General features: G+C 51.7%; 1 protein-coding gene across 4 annotated transcripts in view; it reads left to right on the forward strand.

The window, feature by feature from the left end:
• The window catches only part of Ndst1 (N-deacetylase and N-sulfotransferase 1), a 59379-nt gene extending 50451 nt beyond the window's left edge, over positions 1–8928 (forward strand). For all 4 annotated transcript variants that reach the window (XM_063232386.1, XM_005006997.4, XM_005006996.4 and 1 more), the window contains 4 exons: positions 567–737; positions 1149–1258; positions 3330–3432; positions 4268–8928. In XM_063232386.1, the coding sequence (XP_063088456.1) occupies positions 567–737; positions 1149–1258; positions 3330–3432; positions 4268–4387 (504 nt within the window). In that variant the 3' untranslated portion in view covers positions 4388–8928. The remainder of the gene's footprint in view (positions 1–566; positions 738–1148; positions 1259–3329; positions 3433–4267) is intronic.
• Positions 8929–15361: the final 6433 nt, after the last annotated feature.

Below are 15361 nucleotides of genomic sequence, written 5' to 3' on the forward strand. Positions count from 1 at the left end.
CTGTCTGATTTCCATAAAAGAGAATGCTCAGTTTGGGGCAAGTGACTCCTATGTCATTTCTAAGACAGCCAAGCCCTGTTTCTAACAGAGAGTGCAAGTTTTGGGGTTGGGGCCCCGGGCAGATGTTTGGTGGTGTTTGGGAATATTCTTTATTTTTATTTTTATTTTTATTGTATTTACTGATGGTTGCCTTCTCTGTGGTCACTGATTGTAGTTTTCTATTTAGGGAGTTGAATTTTCTCAACAAGAATTGATACATGGAAGAAACAAGGTTGACATCAGCACATATTGGTCTGTGGGTCAGGCAGGAACCTCAGAGATGGTGTGTGATGACCAGTACAGGGAAACCCATGTCCAGTCCGATGCCCATCCTGCGGAGATGGGGACCTTAGAGCTGCGGGCCCAGTGACTTCCTGAGACCTGATGGCAATGAGGGCCGGAGCCGGACTGGAGGACAGGGCCAGCCTCTGGTCCAGGGTCTCCTGCACTTCATAGGCTGTGGTCCCACAGCAAGTGGCCTCTCCTTTGTACTCTGTGTGCCATGCCCACCTCTTCCCTCCCCCCAGCACCAGCGCGCCCATGATGACCCCGTGGCCCTGAAGTACACCTTCCACGAGGTGATCACAGCCAGCCCAGATGCGTCCTCCAAGCTGCGTGCCCTGCAGAGCCGCTGCCTGGTCCCCGGCTGGTACGCCACCCACATTGAGCGATGGCTCAGCGCCTTCCACGCCAACCAGGTAGGCCTGCCAGGCCCCAGGAGGGACCCGAGGGGCGCAGAAGCCCTGGGTGCGCAGCCAGCGCAGGAAGACTCAGGTGTGGGGATGGGAGAACAGGGGCAGGGGCAGATCCCTGGAGGTCTTGGGAGAAACTCTTTCAAGTCTGGAGCAGGTGTGGGGTACAGGCTGGAAGCATAGAGAGGGTGCAGCAGGGGTGCTGAGGGCTGACGGGACAGACAGACCTGGCAGAGCTCAGGGAACTAGACCGCAGCATGGAGTGTCGGGCACAGATCCCTGCCGGTCAGGTAGAGTAGGAAGCTGACCCTGGAAAACACCATATGGTGCCAGGCCCCTTCCTGCTGCTCTGGCTGCTGACCCTGCCTGCCTCCAGGAGGAAAGCCAGTCCAGGTAACCTCCTTTTCTTCTTTCCAGATTCTGGTCTTGGATGGCAAACTGCTGCGAACAGAACCTGCCAAAGTGATGGACACAGTGCAGAAATTCCTCGGGGTGACTAACACCATTGACTACCACAAAACCTTGGCGTGAGTATCGCATTGGCCTTCAGCGGGGTGATTACCTGATCAGGCATCTGTGCCATGAAACCAAAGGCTTGACCAACTATGGGAGTAGCATAGTTAATTAGAGGCAGCACTTCCCTCATGGCTGTTTAGTAGTAAAGGTAATACAGCGGGACCTCAGTTCACAGACTTGATTTGTTTCATGATTCGGGTCACAAACTAAGTTGGGTAAGAACAGAATCAAATTCAGTGCTTAGGTTCAATATGGACCTTAGGGGAAATTTGATTTGGTTCTCAGTTTAGTTTGTGACCAGCAGCATGGAGAGAATTGAGTTCTTGAACAGAGGTACCACTGTATTAATTTGACTTCAGTCATGTTAGTAAAGTAGCCTGGAACAGTGGTGCATTCCTGGAGTCCCAGCAGTCGGAGAAGATGAGGCGGGGAGATCACAGGTTTGAGCCCAGCTCGGGCAACTTACTGACCTAGTGAGACATTATCTCATGTGAGAGAGAGAGAGACAGAGACAGAGACAGAGAGAGGAGGGAAGGGAGGGTCGGGGGAAAGTGGACTAAGGCTATTGTTCAGTGCCAAGGCCTCAGGTTCAAGCCTTGTGTTGCAAAAGAGGTGTGCACGGCGGGGAGGCACGGGGAGTGGAATCTGCTCCCTAATCAGCGTGAGCAGCCTGGGGTGTTCCCTTCAGTTCAGTTTAGCCCGGGCTGCACATTTTTAGTGTTTTATGTGAGTCAGCCCAGCACAGAGCAGCCTCCATTCCCAGAGGGTTTTCTAGTGTTGGATTTTGACTGAAAATATAATCTGAGGAGAAGGAAACTAGTCGTATTTTGTTGATGGCAGTAAGCCCACTCCCTCGGAGCTGGTGCAGGGGCACAGCAGATGCTGTCCCATGGAGGGCCAGTGCCAGCCTGGGCTCCAGGGGTAGGACAGGAGGGCCCACCCTTCCACACTGTGCCCTAGACAGGGGTACACTCGGCAGGAGGAAGGGTCCCAAGAGAAGAGGACTCGAGTCGTCCTCTTCCTCCTCCCCTACGAAGCCCGCAGGAGGCCTGTTGTTTCCTCACAGTGCCGGAAGGGAAGGTGGAGAAGGGAGGGCAGAAGGGTGGAAGGTGAAGACGCGCCCCATCCCCTTGAGGCAGGAAGCAGGAACTGTGGTGGGCACAGGCTGTGAGGTCACTGATGCCCGGTCCAACCCCAGATCTGTCGCGTGGCCCTGACGGCTAATGAGGCCCTGAGCTGTTGGGGCCTCACTTTGCTCCTGTGTAGCGGAGGGGTGGCGAGAATAACCCCCGCCTCCTGGGCTCACCGAATTGGGCGACAGGATGTGTGTGGAGCTCCTGGCACAGTGCTTGGCTGGTACAAGTGCTAGTTGCTGTCCTCATCTCTGTCAGCCGTGACTGCCCTGGGCTCTTGCAGAGAGCCCTGTCTCCCTCACCCGCCTGAGGGGATTGTGTGTGCCCCATGTTTGTTGCTCAGTAGTGCCCTGTCTGGGGCCGAGTTCTGATGCCAGGGTCGTCTTCTCGCGGTGACTGCTGCCAAGCTCATGTCCCAGAAATGCCCTTGAAGGCAGTGTGCTGTGGTGCACAGAAGGCACCTGCTCTGACCTTTCTGAAGTTTACTCCAAAATACAAAACTCCACAGTGCACACGCAAATACCCTTGCATTTCTTGTTAAGGATACAATTCGTTAAAAAGCAAAAGAACCCCACTGTGTCTTTTTTTTCCTGCACCCTGTTGTCACTTGAAATTGGGAGGAATAAAGAAGGCTTTGGGGATTAAAAGAAAATGCAGCTCACCGCTGAGGTAGAAATTGAGACACAGTTTTCGGATGATACAGGACCAGCAAGTGTCCGTGTTAGGGCTGCTGGAGAAACGGGGTAGCTCAGCTTGGGAAGGCGCTGCAGGAGCTGCCCTCTGCAGGCAGGAAGGACAAGTGAGTTCAGTGTAGTCCCCGGGGCCGGGCACATCAGTCCCACAGTCAGTGTGGCCGGAGGCGAGTCCTGACTCTGCGTTCCTGGATGTCACCCTCATGGAGGGAGCAGGGCTGGGCTGGCTCTCATCGCAGGTTTCTCCACCACCACAGGTTTGATCCAAAGAAAGGATTTTGGTGCCAGCTGCTCGAAGGAGGAAAAACCAAGTGTCTGGGCAAAAGCAAGGGCCGGAAATACCCAGAAATGGACCTGGATGTAAGTGGTGGCTGCTGGGTCCTGGGAGGGCCTGTGTGGGGGCGGCACGCACAGGGGTGCAGTGAGCTGCCGTTCAGGTGAGCGTGTGCAGCGAGGGGCACGGAAGAGTCGAGACACTCAGCACAGGGGCAGCCTCAGGAGCTGGAGCTGCAGAGGAGGCTTCCCGGGAGAGGCGAGGTCTGTGGGTCAGGATTCGGATCTGAGGCATGGAAGCTTAGGCAGTCCTCCTGGGAGAGAACAGCACCTCTAAAGCAGGCAGGGCAGGTCACATGGCACCTGGTGATGTTTCCTGACCTGCTTGCCTCTGGATTTGTTTCGGTTTTTTGTGATGTTTTTTGCTTTTCCTTTCCCTTTTCTTTTTTCTGTTTTTTTTTTTTTTTTTTTTTTTTTTTTTTGAGACAGGGTCTCACTTTGTAGTTCAGGCTGACATGAACTGTCTGGGTAGCCCAGGCTGGATTCAAACTCATGGTGATCCTTTTGCCTCAGCTCCTGAGTGCTGTGACTATATACATACTCCTGAATGGCCTTTCTGTCACCAGAGGGTTTTTTTTTTTTTTTTTTGTGCCAGGGATCGAACTCATGATCTAGCACTTGGCTGACAGGTGCTTGCCCTGCTGAGCTAAATCCCCAGCTTGTGTCACCAAAGTTTTGACCTTGTGAGCTGCATTTTGGTGCTTTGCCTGTCTAGGAGTTTTCTTTGGAGGCTACTCTTTCGAAGAGGATTGTGCATAAGTAAGAGGTATATAGTGTTGGTGCCAGCAGCAGGGTAGCCGTGTCAGAGAGAGTAGTGCCTGGCGCCTCCTGTCCCCTGACCTGGCCTGCCTTCCTGTTGTAGTCCCGAGCTTTCCTGAAGGACTACTACCGGGACCACAACGTCGAGCTTTCCAAGTTGCTGTACAAGATGGGCCAGACATTGCCCACCTGGCTGCGGGAGGACCTTCAGAACACCAGGTAGCCACGGCCATCACTGCCAGACTGAACACTTGTGACAGCAGGGATGTCCCGCTGTATGCTGAGCCAGACTGACCTGCGGAGAAGGAGCGGGCCGGGCTGGCCAGGCACGTATGAGCAATACTCTGCTGAGGCCCGTGCAGGGCCAGGAGAAGCGAGGCAGGTCCACAAGCGCCTCAGAGCCTCCACTGCTGGGTCTGTGGCCTACCGGATCTCCCCAGCACAGAGGTCCATTCCGCTCACAGCCTCCCTGGGGAGGCCACTTCCTGTTGGTGGAAGGCTACTTCCTATTGGTAGAAGGCCACTTCCTGTTGGTGGAAGGCCACTTCTTGGTGGGAGAGAGTCCACAAGACTGTCTTCCTGCCCTTCACTGTGTTCTACCAACCACACCCTGTTCTTCATCCCCTTCCCCTGCTCCAGCAGGGCGTCCCCTCAGTATTAGCTGCCATATTTTCCTTGTCCTCCAGACAGTAAGGGAGAAGAGCCCAGCTGGGTCTTTTGCCAAACCAGGGAGAAAGACTAGACATTTCCCCTGAGTGTTTTGAGCCGGGGCCTTCACAGGGGACTGGGTGCCAGAGGTGGTCCTTAGGTGGATGAGGGTGGCCATCTTAAGAGATTCATGCCGCACCTCCATGTTTTGCTTAATACCTTCCCATCTCACCTTCCCTTTTGGGAAAGAATCTCTGGTTCCTACAGTTCCTACCCAGTCCGCAAGGCCTCTTCGAAGGCCAGGGGCACTGCCATGCCATTTGGGTCCAGAGACTCAGGTCTTGATCTCACCCAGTCTTCTCCTGGGGTGTGACGTGTGTGGTGTTTCCTGTGGTAAGGGCGGAGGCGGGTCAGGAGTCTGCAGTACACACATCCCATGTACATACATCGTTCCCACCCACCGCCTCGGCCAGAAAACGTGGTGGAGCTGTGGAGACTGCGGCCTGCTGCTCTGCCCACATGACCTGTGGCCGAGGGTTCCCAGAGACCCCCTAACCTCTCAAATACTAAGAAGCTAAAGTATTTTAATATTTTGTTTTTTTTCTTGGTGCCAGAGTTCAAACCCTGGGTGCTGGGGTCGCACTGTGTTACATATATATATATATATATATATAAAATGTGTATATATATATATTATATTTTTTGGTTGGGTTTGTTTTTAATTCAGTCTTATACAATGTTGGTAAGCCCCAGTATCAAGGGTGTCATATCTTAGTGCTAGAGAATGAGCTCTGAGGGAAGGAGGGTGTGTCAGAATGTATCCAGACCCCACGCAGACAGTGTGGGGTCGAGGGAGAGATCTCTGTTCCCTCTCACAAGTGCCACAGCGGTCTGGGGCCACCCCAGGGAAACAGGCAGTGACACATACCAAGAAGACCAGCTCTCTCCAGGCAGTCTGGCTCTTTGAGGCCCGTGGTCCTGGGGGATTGGGGCCACAGGAAGTAGCTAGGGCTAGGGCAGACGCACTGGTGCAGCTGGCCTGGCCCTCTCCCTCCTCACATGGTGCTAGGTTGGGGGCTGCCCTGGGCGCAGGATGCCCCCGGGACCCACAGAGCTGTCTCCAGGCCCCTGTAGGGACCTCTTGACTAGTTTCTCCTTGGGTTTTGCTCCTGCCCCGCTTTAACAATGTGAAGTGTCTAAGGCTAGGGTGCCTCCCAGCCTCCCTCAACTGCCAATTCAGCTTCCGCCGGACGCTCGGGAAGTTGTTGCTGGAGAGCCTTGTTCCAGAGACTCTCGCATCTTGGGTGGGATGGGTCCTTTGAGGGGTACAAAGCAGGTCGAGGAGGGGAGAGGGCCTACGTGGTCAGTGTCACCTCTGGTGGGCAGCAGAGCTGAGAGTTGAACTCGGGGCCTCCAATTCTGAGTCCAGTGCTCTTCTTCCAATACCACACTGCCTCTAAGCCCACTGTGGGACCCTACTCTGTGCTAGGTCCCTGTGCCTCCCTCAGTCACAGCTGTGGTCATTCCAGGACAAAGGGACAAACCACTCTTCCCAGCCAGGTGCCTTTGAGCCTTCTCATCCCCAGATGTGCGTTTGCTCCTCTGGTTCTTCCCCATCGGGAGGGTCCTCCCCAGCTTGTGTTCTCACTGGTTCCCTCTTCTCAAGTTCCCCACTTGCAGTGTGTAACGAGGGCGGGTTTCCCCTGGTCCTGGCCGAGGGTCTAGCAGGGATGGAAGGCAAGTGCCTGAGGACAGGGCCAATTCCTATCCTCCACTGCTCGTGAGGACAGCTGCCAGCCAGAGCCTAGCTTCCAGAGTGAGCAGGGCTCTGGTGCAAGCCCTTACCCTCCCTTCCTGCCTGTGGGGACTGTTGGCTGTGATCTGGGCTTGGACCCTGCACTCTGAGGTCTGCCCTCTGGGCTAGAGCCCGCTCCCACCTCCTGCACAGCCTGGAAAGCTGGCAGCTCTGTTCCCTCTCTCCAGGCTCGTGTACACAGGCAAGCTGGAGACCCTGCAAGAGCCAAGCAGAGAGCCTGGACTCGGGCTCGGCTTTTTTGGGGATCTTGTGACCAGACCTGCTGCCTGTTCTGTCAGTGAGGTCACTGCTGCTCTGTCCCTTTCCACAGCCAGGACTTGGAGCATGAGTATGAGGAGAGGGCGTTCTGCTGTCCTGGGCTGTCAGCTAACAGCCACACAGATACCTGGCGCACATAGGGCAGCACGGTCAGTCTTCCGCACCCACAGGTTCCCTGTTAGCATTTGGCCAAAAAAGAGGAAAAAAAGGTTTAAATTGCATGGATGACTCCACCTCCATTCTGTGTCCCCTCTACCCTTTTCTGCCCCAGGGTGGGTGCCACCACAGCTGCCTCAGTTCCTTAGGATGAGTCTGAGCTAAAGCAGAGCCTCTCTTGAGCCCTGTGTTGGAGCAGCTGGTGCTTCCTGGTGAGGTGAACTCCTGTGTGGGCCTGCAGAGACTGGTGGCCTCTGCAGCTATGTTGGTGGGAAGAGCAGTTCCAAAACATCGCAAAAACATCTCACCAGATACTTGACTGTAAATGCTACCTGGCGTCTAGATTGAAAATTACAGGATTTTGCTGCATTTGTATTTTTCTCTGTGTGTATGTTTTTCTGGCCCAGTTTAAAAGTAATTTGCAGACATCTTGACACTTACCCTTAGATGCTTCTGCCCATGTTCCCTAAGAGGTGGCACCTGAGCCACGGCTAAGACAGATAACAGGGATTTCCCAGCAACATTGGCTGTCCCTAATAACTCACCTGGGTTTGGAATTGGAGTCAAGCAAGGTGCACACTTTGCATCTTGCAGTGTGTTTTAAAAATCTCTCTGAATGCTAATTCTTTCTGCCCATCTGATTTTCCAATGATGATGTCTGTGAGATTGCCAGGCCTGCCATCATGTGGAGTCCCATGTTCCAGATATCTGCTTCCTCCTGGTGTCGCCTGGCCAGTTCCTTTATCCCTGTATTTTGGAAGGTCGTTTGGCCATTCACACTGATTAGGCAGATTCCTCCTGCCTGAGTGGCACCTCCACTGTCATCTGTAGGAGACAGAGGGGCCAGCTGAGAGCTGCAGGAGCTCAGGGGAGGGGACTGGGAGAGGCTGGAGGAAGGGCCAGAGGGGATGCACAAGGGGCCCCAGCCGGGCTCTGGTCTGATGGAGCGAGACTCCCGGTTTAGGGGAGTCTGGCTGCCCTCTGGCCCTGGTCGTGGGCTGCGGGGTATAGGACCCAGCACCCATCTCATCTTTCTCGTTCTGTTTTGTGGTCCTGGGGTTTCTGCTTCGCGGAAGCCTCTGGTCTGCATGCACTGGAGCAGAGCCAAGCCTCTGGCTTGTGGCAAGAAGGGCCTTGATGAGGAAATGCTCCCCAAGCCGTGGTGTCGGGAGAAGAGCACTGGACAGAGGCAGGAACTGTGAAGTTTTGTCCCACTGGGTACAGTTGGTGGCTGCATGACAGTCTTTCTCCCAGGGCCTCAGATTGCCCACCTGTAGAATGAGCCGGCGGGGCCTACAGCAGAGAGGTCTGAAAACATCCAGGCAGGAAGCAGCTCTGTTCTAGTGGAGGTCAGGAGGGGGGCCCAGACTTTCCTCCTGGCAGTGCCGGGTCCCCACTTCGGCGGCTCTGGGCTGCACACCCTCACTGCTCAGAGGGCTGGCCAGCATTTAGCTCCCGTGGGAGACAGGCATGGACTTTGCGTGCAGCCAGCGCCCGCAGTGAGAATGGGGGAGACCGAAGCTGGGTTTCATCCTACGATATTCCCTGCTCAGCCCGCCACTGCTCCTCTTGGGAGGACGACGGGGTGGAGAGGGCTTTCTAGGGCTGAGCTAGCTTTTCCTATAGCAAGAGGGCTCCTTTTGTAATTTGTGCATGAAATTCATGTGGCTTCCTGGGGAGAGTAGAGGGCTGACTGCACGGGTGGGGGGCACAGGGGAGCAGGCCGAGACTCCTTCCCTGTGGCGGGGCAAGGCTGGAGAGGGGTGCTGCCTGCTCACCCGTTGAGCTCTTGAACCAGCCATTTTGGGTTGTGTTAAAAGTGGGAACCTTCCTCCATTAATGTACAATCTCGAACTAACTGCTAATAAAGTGGGGTTCTGTTTGTACACGCTGTTCCTGCTTGTCTCTCTGGCCTTCTTGCAAAGCCCGCAGGGGAGCATGGAAGTTGGGGTGTTTGCATACATGACTGTAGTCTGCCTAACATGCGAACATGTACATACACACAGTGTGCACACTGTTGGCTAAGGTGGGTTACAGATTGAAGCCTTTTCAGACACTGCAGAGGGCTGCGACAGGGCAGCCACCTGGGGCCTCTCAGGTGACCAAGAGCCTCTGGATGCATGGGGCTGGGAGTGCTGGGCACAGGGCAGGACCAAGATGACCCAGGCCATTGCCATTTCTGCTGCTCATGGGACAGGGCCTGGGCGCCGGTTGTTTTACTTTTTGATCTTGTTTCCCTCATCTTTCAGAGGTATGAGGAGTTGGACTCAGTGGCCTCACCTAGAGAATTTTCTAGGCAGAATTACCCTTGACAACATAGGGATAAGCAACACCCCCAGGAGACAGACATCCAGAATGTGGGATGTCTACAAGACAGCAGGCCTGCTGGCCTCGCAAGCACTGTCTGTTGCTTTCGGGAAATGCAGGTTCCCAGGCCTTCTTTGCAGTCGTTCAACTCTCACAGGTGCAGGTTGGAGCTTCCAGAGCTCTCTACGACACTGAAGGCTCAATTTTGGGGCACACCGGATCAGATTCTTATGGGTTCTAACTAATGCTGAGTCTCACTATCCCAAAAAGACTGGGAAAACAAAGTGACTTTCTAGACTTGCTAGCCTCATTAAGGACCAGACTCAAGATTTGCCTGGAAAGTGACAGAGCCTGGTCAAGCAGAAAAGACCTGGCCCACTGTCTGCAGAGCAGGAATCAGACCTGTTCTCAGAATCCCCTGGGAAGCTTTGAAAAATGCATTTATATACCCGCCTCCTGTCCCTCATTGAGGACATCTGAGACTGGTACCCAGCAATGGGCATTTAGTAAATTCTGATGCACAGGAAGGTTTAGGAGCATTGACTCAGGCCACCAAGTATGAACCTGTTCTATGCAGAGACCCTTCCTGAGGGGTGGAAAGCGTGTGTGCTGGAGACACAGCTAGGCTGTCTTGGTTCCCAGCCTCCAGCGGAGGGGACAAAGGGTCCAGATGAGCACCCAGAAGTGCTGGCCATGTGGCACCTACAGAGACCTTTTGGGGTCTGCCAACCGGGATCCTGGTACAGTCACATCGCCAGCAAGAATGAAACTGGCAGCTGCACTACCAGGAGCGAATTCAGAAGACAAGAGGCCAAATGGATCTCCGTGCCGACTCAGAGCTCAGACCACGTGGGGCTACTCAATTCAGAGACAGCGGAGCCTTTCAGGAGGTCACTTAACAGAAAGCAGGGGAAGGCAGAGGGCCCTGGTTGGAGTTAGGATGTGGGTTGGACTCTCACGCACTCCGCAACCCTTTGTCACCCTTTCTGCCTTGGAGCCCTAAGATTCCTCAAAACACTGTAAAAGCCCAGCCCAATAGCTTGCTGAGATCCTAAGTCCAACAACTTCCATAGATTTAGTGAATAAAAGCCCATGAGAGAAAAAGCCCATTGCTCCCAGTCAGCGGCCACCCAGGGAGTTGGCACGGGTGGGAAGCGGGCTTCCAGAGGAGGCAGTTTCCTCAGAGAACTCGGGGAGCATCCGCAGAAGGTGGAGTTCCCCCAGGGGAGCAAGGTGCTGGCGATAGCCTCGATGTCCATCAGTAGCCCCTCGTGTCCACATGCTGGACCAAGATGACACCATAAAGATGGTGAGCTCAGCTGCCAGGTCCTGCCAGGGAAATCCCCACAGGGTTGATCTGTCCAGGGACGGTTTATTGGGGGGAGAACCCAACGTGGTATTTTTCCTGGGGATGTAAAAGTGAATCTCACAGCAGACTAATAACAGTGGTGACTTCTAGAAAAGGGAGCGGGGTCTCAGAAAGGGAAAGTTTTCAAGGGGAATTTTAGTCTTGCTGCAACTTCATTTCATTATTTTGATTTGTCTTTTGTTTTTGGAGACATGGTCTTACTATGTAGGCCAGGATGGCCTTGAATTCACTGTGTAACCAAGGATGACCTTGGAATCACAGCAGTCCTGCCTCAGCCTCCCCAGTATTGAAACCTTTCTAAAAACTGGGATAATGTACTCAGGTATCATTTGTGAAATAAAAGATCTTAATACAAACAGAGCAGAAGGGAGGAAGAGCTCTACACAGCCTGACCCATCCGATGACCCCACGAAGCCAACACTGCTGTCCCCTACCTGGTCACATTTACCCTGAGCACTTGCCCTGACTCTGAGCTGAGCATGCCCTTCAAGTGACCAGAGGCAAGTGCCAGCCCCTCACTGGCCTTGGGCTTGGCTTCACCATGCACGTGGGCAAGGCAGTGAGTGTCAGCCTCAGCAGTACTGGGCAGACCGATACCTCGTGTCCCTGCTGTTATGTCTTGAGGACGCAGCCTGACACCTGTGAAACAGCTAACAAAAATGTGTAATGTGAATCCAGCCGAGACATTTTACCAAATCCATAGCCTGAGCTCCGACAATGTCAGGGTCATGAAAAATGAAGCAAAACTGTGAAATGTCCCACACCACAGCCTGGGTCTGAGCCGTGAAGGACATTAGAGACCTGTGCCACATGGGACCCCAGAGAATCAAGCACTAGAAACAGTCATGAAAGGTGCCATGGGGAGGCCTGGCAGTGCAAGGACGTGTGCATTAGGTAACAGTATCCTCTCAAGGTCAAATTCCCCGATTCTGATGATTACGCGTTATGTGAGAGTGTATCAGTGTTTTTTGTTTGTTTTTGTTTTGAGACTGGGTCTTGCTACCTAGCTCAAGCTGGCCTTGAGCTCAAGGTGTTCCTCTTGCCTCAGCCAGCCAAGTGCAGGGATTACAGGTCTGTACCACAATGCCTGGCTACACACAAATACTTAGGGGCGACTGGGAAGAAATGAGCCGAATTTGGTCGTCTTTCTCTATTGGGTCTGATTGGTACTTATCAGGTACACTCCGGAATGTGTCCACCAGGGGGCACCATGCCCCAGGCTCTGGTTAGTCGGCACTCCCCTCAGCGATTGGCCTTGTAGTTAATTTAATCACAGTGACATTAGACTAAACATCATCATTTATACTAAATAAGCATGTGAAATAAAGAGAATTCCTCAGTCCACATCAGCCAGGCACTCTGCTTCGCAAGGGCTGTCTCTGAATCCCTGGTACGGCATTTTCACCTTTGCCCCCTTCACAGATGAGAGCTCTGAGATTGAGCAAGGCCAGCATACGTGGCAGTGCCAGGAAGTCCTCGGTTCTTGAGTCCGCCCGGGCTGAAGTCCCCTCGGAGTCCCGCCTCACATTCCTAGTCTGGGGATGGGCCCTGGCTTTGGGGGCTTAGCTGTGTAACACCCTGAAGGCAGAGGGATGACTTGCTACTGGGCCCTTGTCCCCCAGAGTGGGGTTGGGGACTGATAAGTATGTGTCTGTGATCCTAAAGCAAACCCCAAAAGTACAAGGGCACATAGAGCAAGGTGTAACTCTGCTCCCACCTCTGATCACTGTCCCCCAGCTCACACTGGAGGACATCACCAGCGCTGGATGTCGGGGGACTTTGGAAGTTGCCTCACACACGCCACTGGCTGAGCACATGCACAGTGCTGGTGTGGCCTGGGGTGCGGATTCTGCGGCTTGCTTTCTCCTGGGAGTCTCTGGGCACCCTGCGGAGGGTGATCTACCCTGTGATGCTTTGCCTTCCTTCCAGCAGGGAGGGCTTCAAGGCTTTGTCCCGTCCTCAGGTGCTCGCCCTTGGGAAGCATGAGCTGAACACACATGTGTCAAAGCAGGCATGGAGGCAGGTCTGCTTTCAGGTGTGGGCTCATTGTGCAGCTCCCAGAGTCTCTGAGCCTCAGTCTCCCCACTTGCGAGGCCAGAGTGGTCACAGGACCCAGGGGACAGGGCCACTGGGAGGAGTAAGGAGCCAGGGCCTGGAGAGCCCTGTCTGCTGCAAGCACTCCCTAAAGTCTGCTCTGGCCCTTGGGGTCCCACACTACAGCCCGGGTCTGAGCCTGAGGCGGAAGAGGCCATTGTGGAAGCCGGTCACCACTGACAGTTCTCCTGGACCTTTGTGCTGGAAGCGGTGACCTGGGACACAGAAAAGGTCGTCCAAAGTACAAGCACGACTGCCAGCTTCACAGCACAAAAGCTAAACTGATGAAGCCTACGAATCCCAAGAGGTGTGTGGATTACCAAAGTGACTCAGGAAACAGAATCTGCCCGGACCTGTAACAAGTCAGGACGGCTCTGCTGGTGACCTCTTAGATTTAACACCTAAGGGAGCGTTAGCACCAATCCTTCTCAAACTCCTATGAAAATGTAAAGAGGTGGGAACACTTCCAAAATCATTCCGAGGCCAACATTTCTCTGTTATTAAAGCTAGACAGACTCTACAAGAAAGCCATTGACCACATTTGGTGGCTTGCACCTATAATCCTAGCATTTAGGAGGCTGAGGCAGGAGGACCACAGTTCAAGACCAGACTAAATAATGATGTGAGGCCAGGTTGGGTCATACAGTAAGACCCGTATTAAACAAACAAAAAGACAAAAGCAAACCATAAACTAATGTCCTTCATGACATTATGAGTAAAGATACAAAAATTTTACATGAAAATACTAGAAAACCAGATTTGGCAACACACTAAAAGAGTCATATGCCATGATCAAGTGGGTTTGTGAAGTTGGTTCAGCATAGGAAAATCAAAATAATACATCCATTAATAGAAGAGGAAAACACATGATCATCTCGGTTGATGCAGAAAAAGCACCTGACAAAATCCAGCATCCTTTTACAATAAGAAAATCTCAGTAAGGAGGGCTGGAAGGGAACTAACTCAATGTGATAAAAGTCATATGTGAAAAATCCCCAGCAAACACCATCCTGAGGGGTAGCTGAGAGCCTTTCTTCAAGCCTTTTCCTTAGAATCAGGAATAGCAACACCTGCTTTCATCACTTCCTTTTAGGAACTTCCATTCCACATCATACTGGAAGTTCCAGCCAGAGAAATTACATATGAAAATGAAGTTGGGCAACTCAGGCAGCAAAAAGGAAAACTATCTCTACTTACAGATAACACAATCTTGGAGCCGGGGATACAGCTCAGTATAAGAGCCTGCCTGGCAAGTGTAAGGTCCTGAGTTTGATTCCTGGTACAAAAAAAAAAAAAAAAGACGGATGATACGATCTTATATCTAAAACCACCTAAAGACTCTACACAGATAAAAAGGGATAATGAAAAATTCAGGGAAGTTGTGGGATACAAAAATCAACACACAAAAATTAATTATATGTTTATGCACTAGTAATGAACAACCCAAAGGGAGAAATTAAGCAAACAATTCTATTTCTAGTAGTATCAAAAAAGAACAAAATAGTTAAGAATATGTTTAATTAAGGGCACAAAAGACTTATAGTAAAAACTATAAAATAATGCTTAAAGTAAGCAATACCTAGATAAATGGAGGGATATACAATGTTTATTGATTAAAAGGCTTAACATGGGGGCTGGGGATTTAGCTCAGCGGCATAAGCGCCTGCCTTGCAAGCAGGCAGTCGTGAGTTCGATCCCTGGTACCGATAAAAACAAAACAAAACAAAACAAACAAAAAAAACAAAACAAAAGGCTTAAAATGGTTAAGATGACAATACTACCCAAAAGAAACAGAGTCAGTGGAGTCAGTAGTAATATACTCACAGGGTATTTTTTCCAAAAATAAAAATATCTAGTTTAATATTCATATGAAATTTCATGAGAGCAAAAATAGATAAAATAATCTTGAAAAAGAAGAGTTGGAAGACTCAAGTTTCTGATTTCAAAACTTACTCCAAATCAGTAGTAATCAAAACAGTGATACCAGCACAGTATGGGTACACAGACCTTGGAATAATGATAGACCAGGAATAATCCCTTGTATCTATTTTCTCTTTCTTTTTTTTTTTTATTTTTTTCTTTTGAGACGTCTCATTGTGGAGGTCAGGCTGGCCTCAAACTCTCAGTATTTCTGCCTCAGCCTCCCGAGCTGGGATTACAGGTTCGTGCCACTGTGCCTGGTTCAACTGATTGCCGGCGAGGATGTGATGACCACTGACTAGAGAAAGAACAGACATTTCAACGAATAGCACTGCAAAGCCTAAATATCACATGCAAAAGAAGGCAATTGGGCCTTTATCTGACCATATACAACAATAAACTCAAAATGGATCCAAGACCTAAGTATGACAGCTAAACTATAACACCACTAGAAGAGAACAAAAGTGAATGTCTCCATGACCTTAGGCCTTATAATGGCCTCTTAAATATGACACCAGGCAACAAGGCAAAGGCAACAAAAGAAACAAAAAAGATGATTGGCCTTTTGGTTAGCTTTCCATTCCTGTGACAAAATATTAGAAAACCAGCTTAAAGGAAAGATTTATTTT

This window comes from Cavia porcellus, unplaced genomic scaffold (genome assembly GCF_034190915.1).
Source record: "Cavia porcellus strain 051 isolate PalLab524CR breed Dunkin Hartley unplaced genomic scaffold, mCavPor4.1 scaffold_21, whole genome shotgun sequence".
NCBI lineage: Eukaryota > Metazoa > Chordata > Mammalia > Rodentia > Caviidae > Cavia > Cavia porcellus.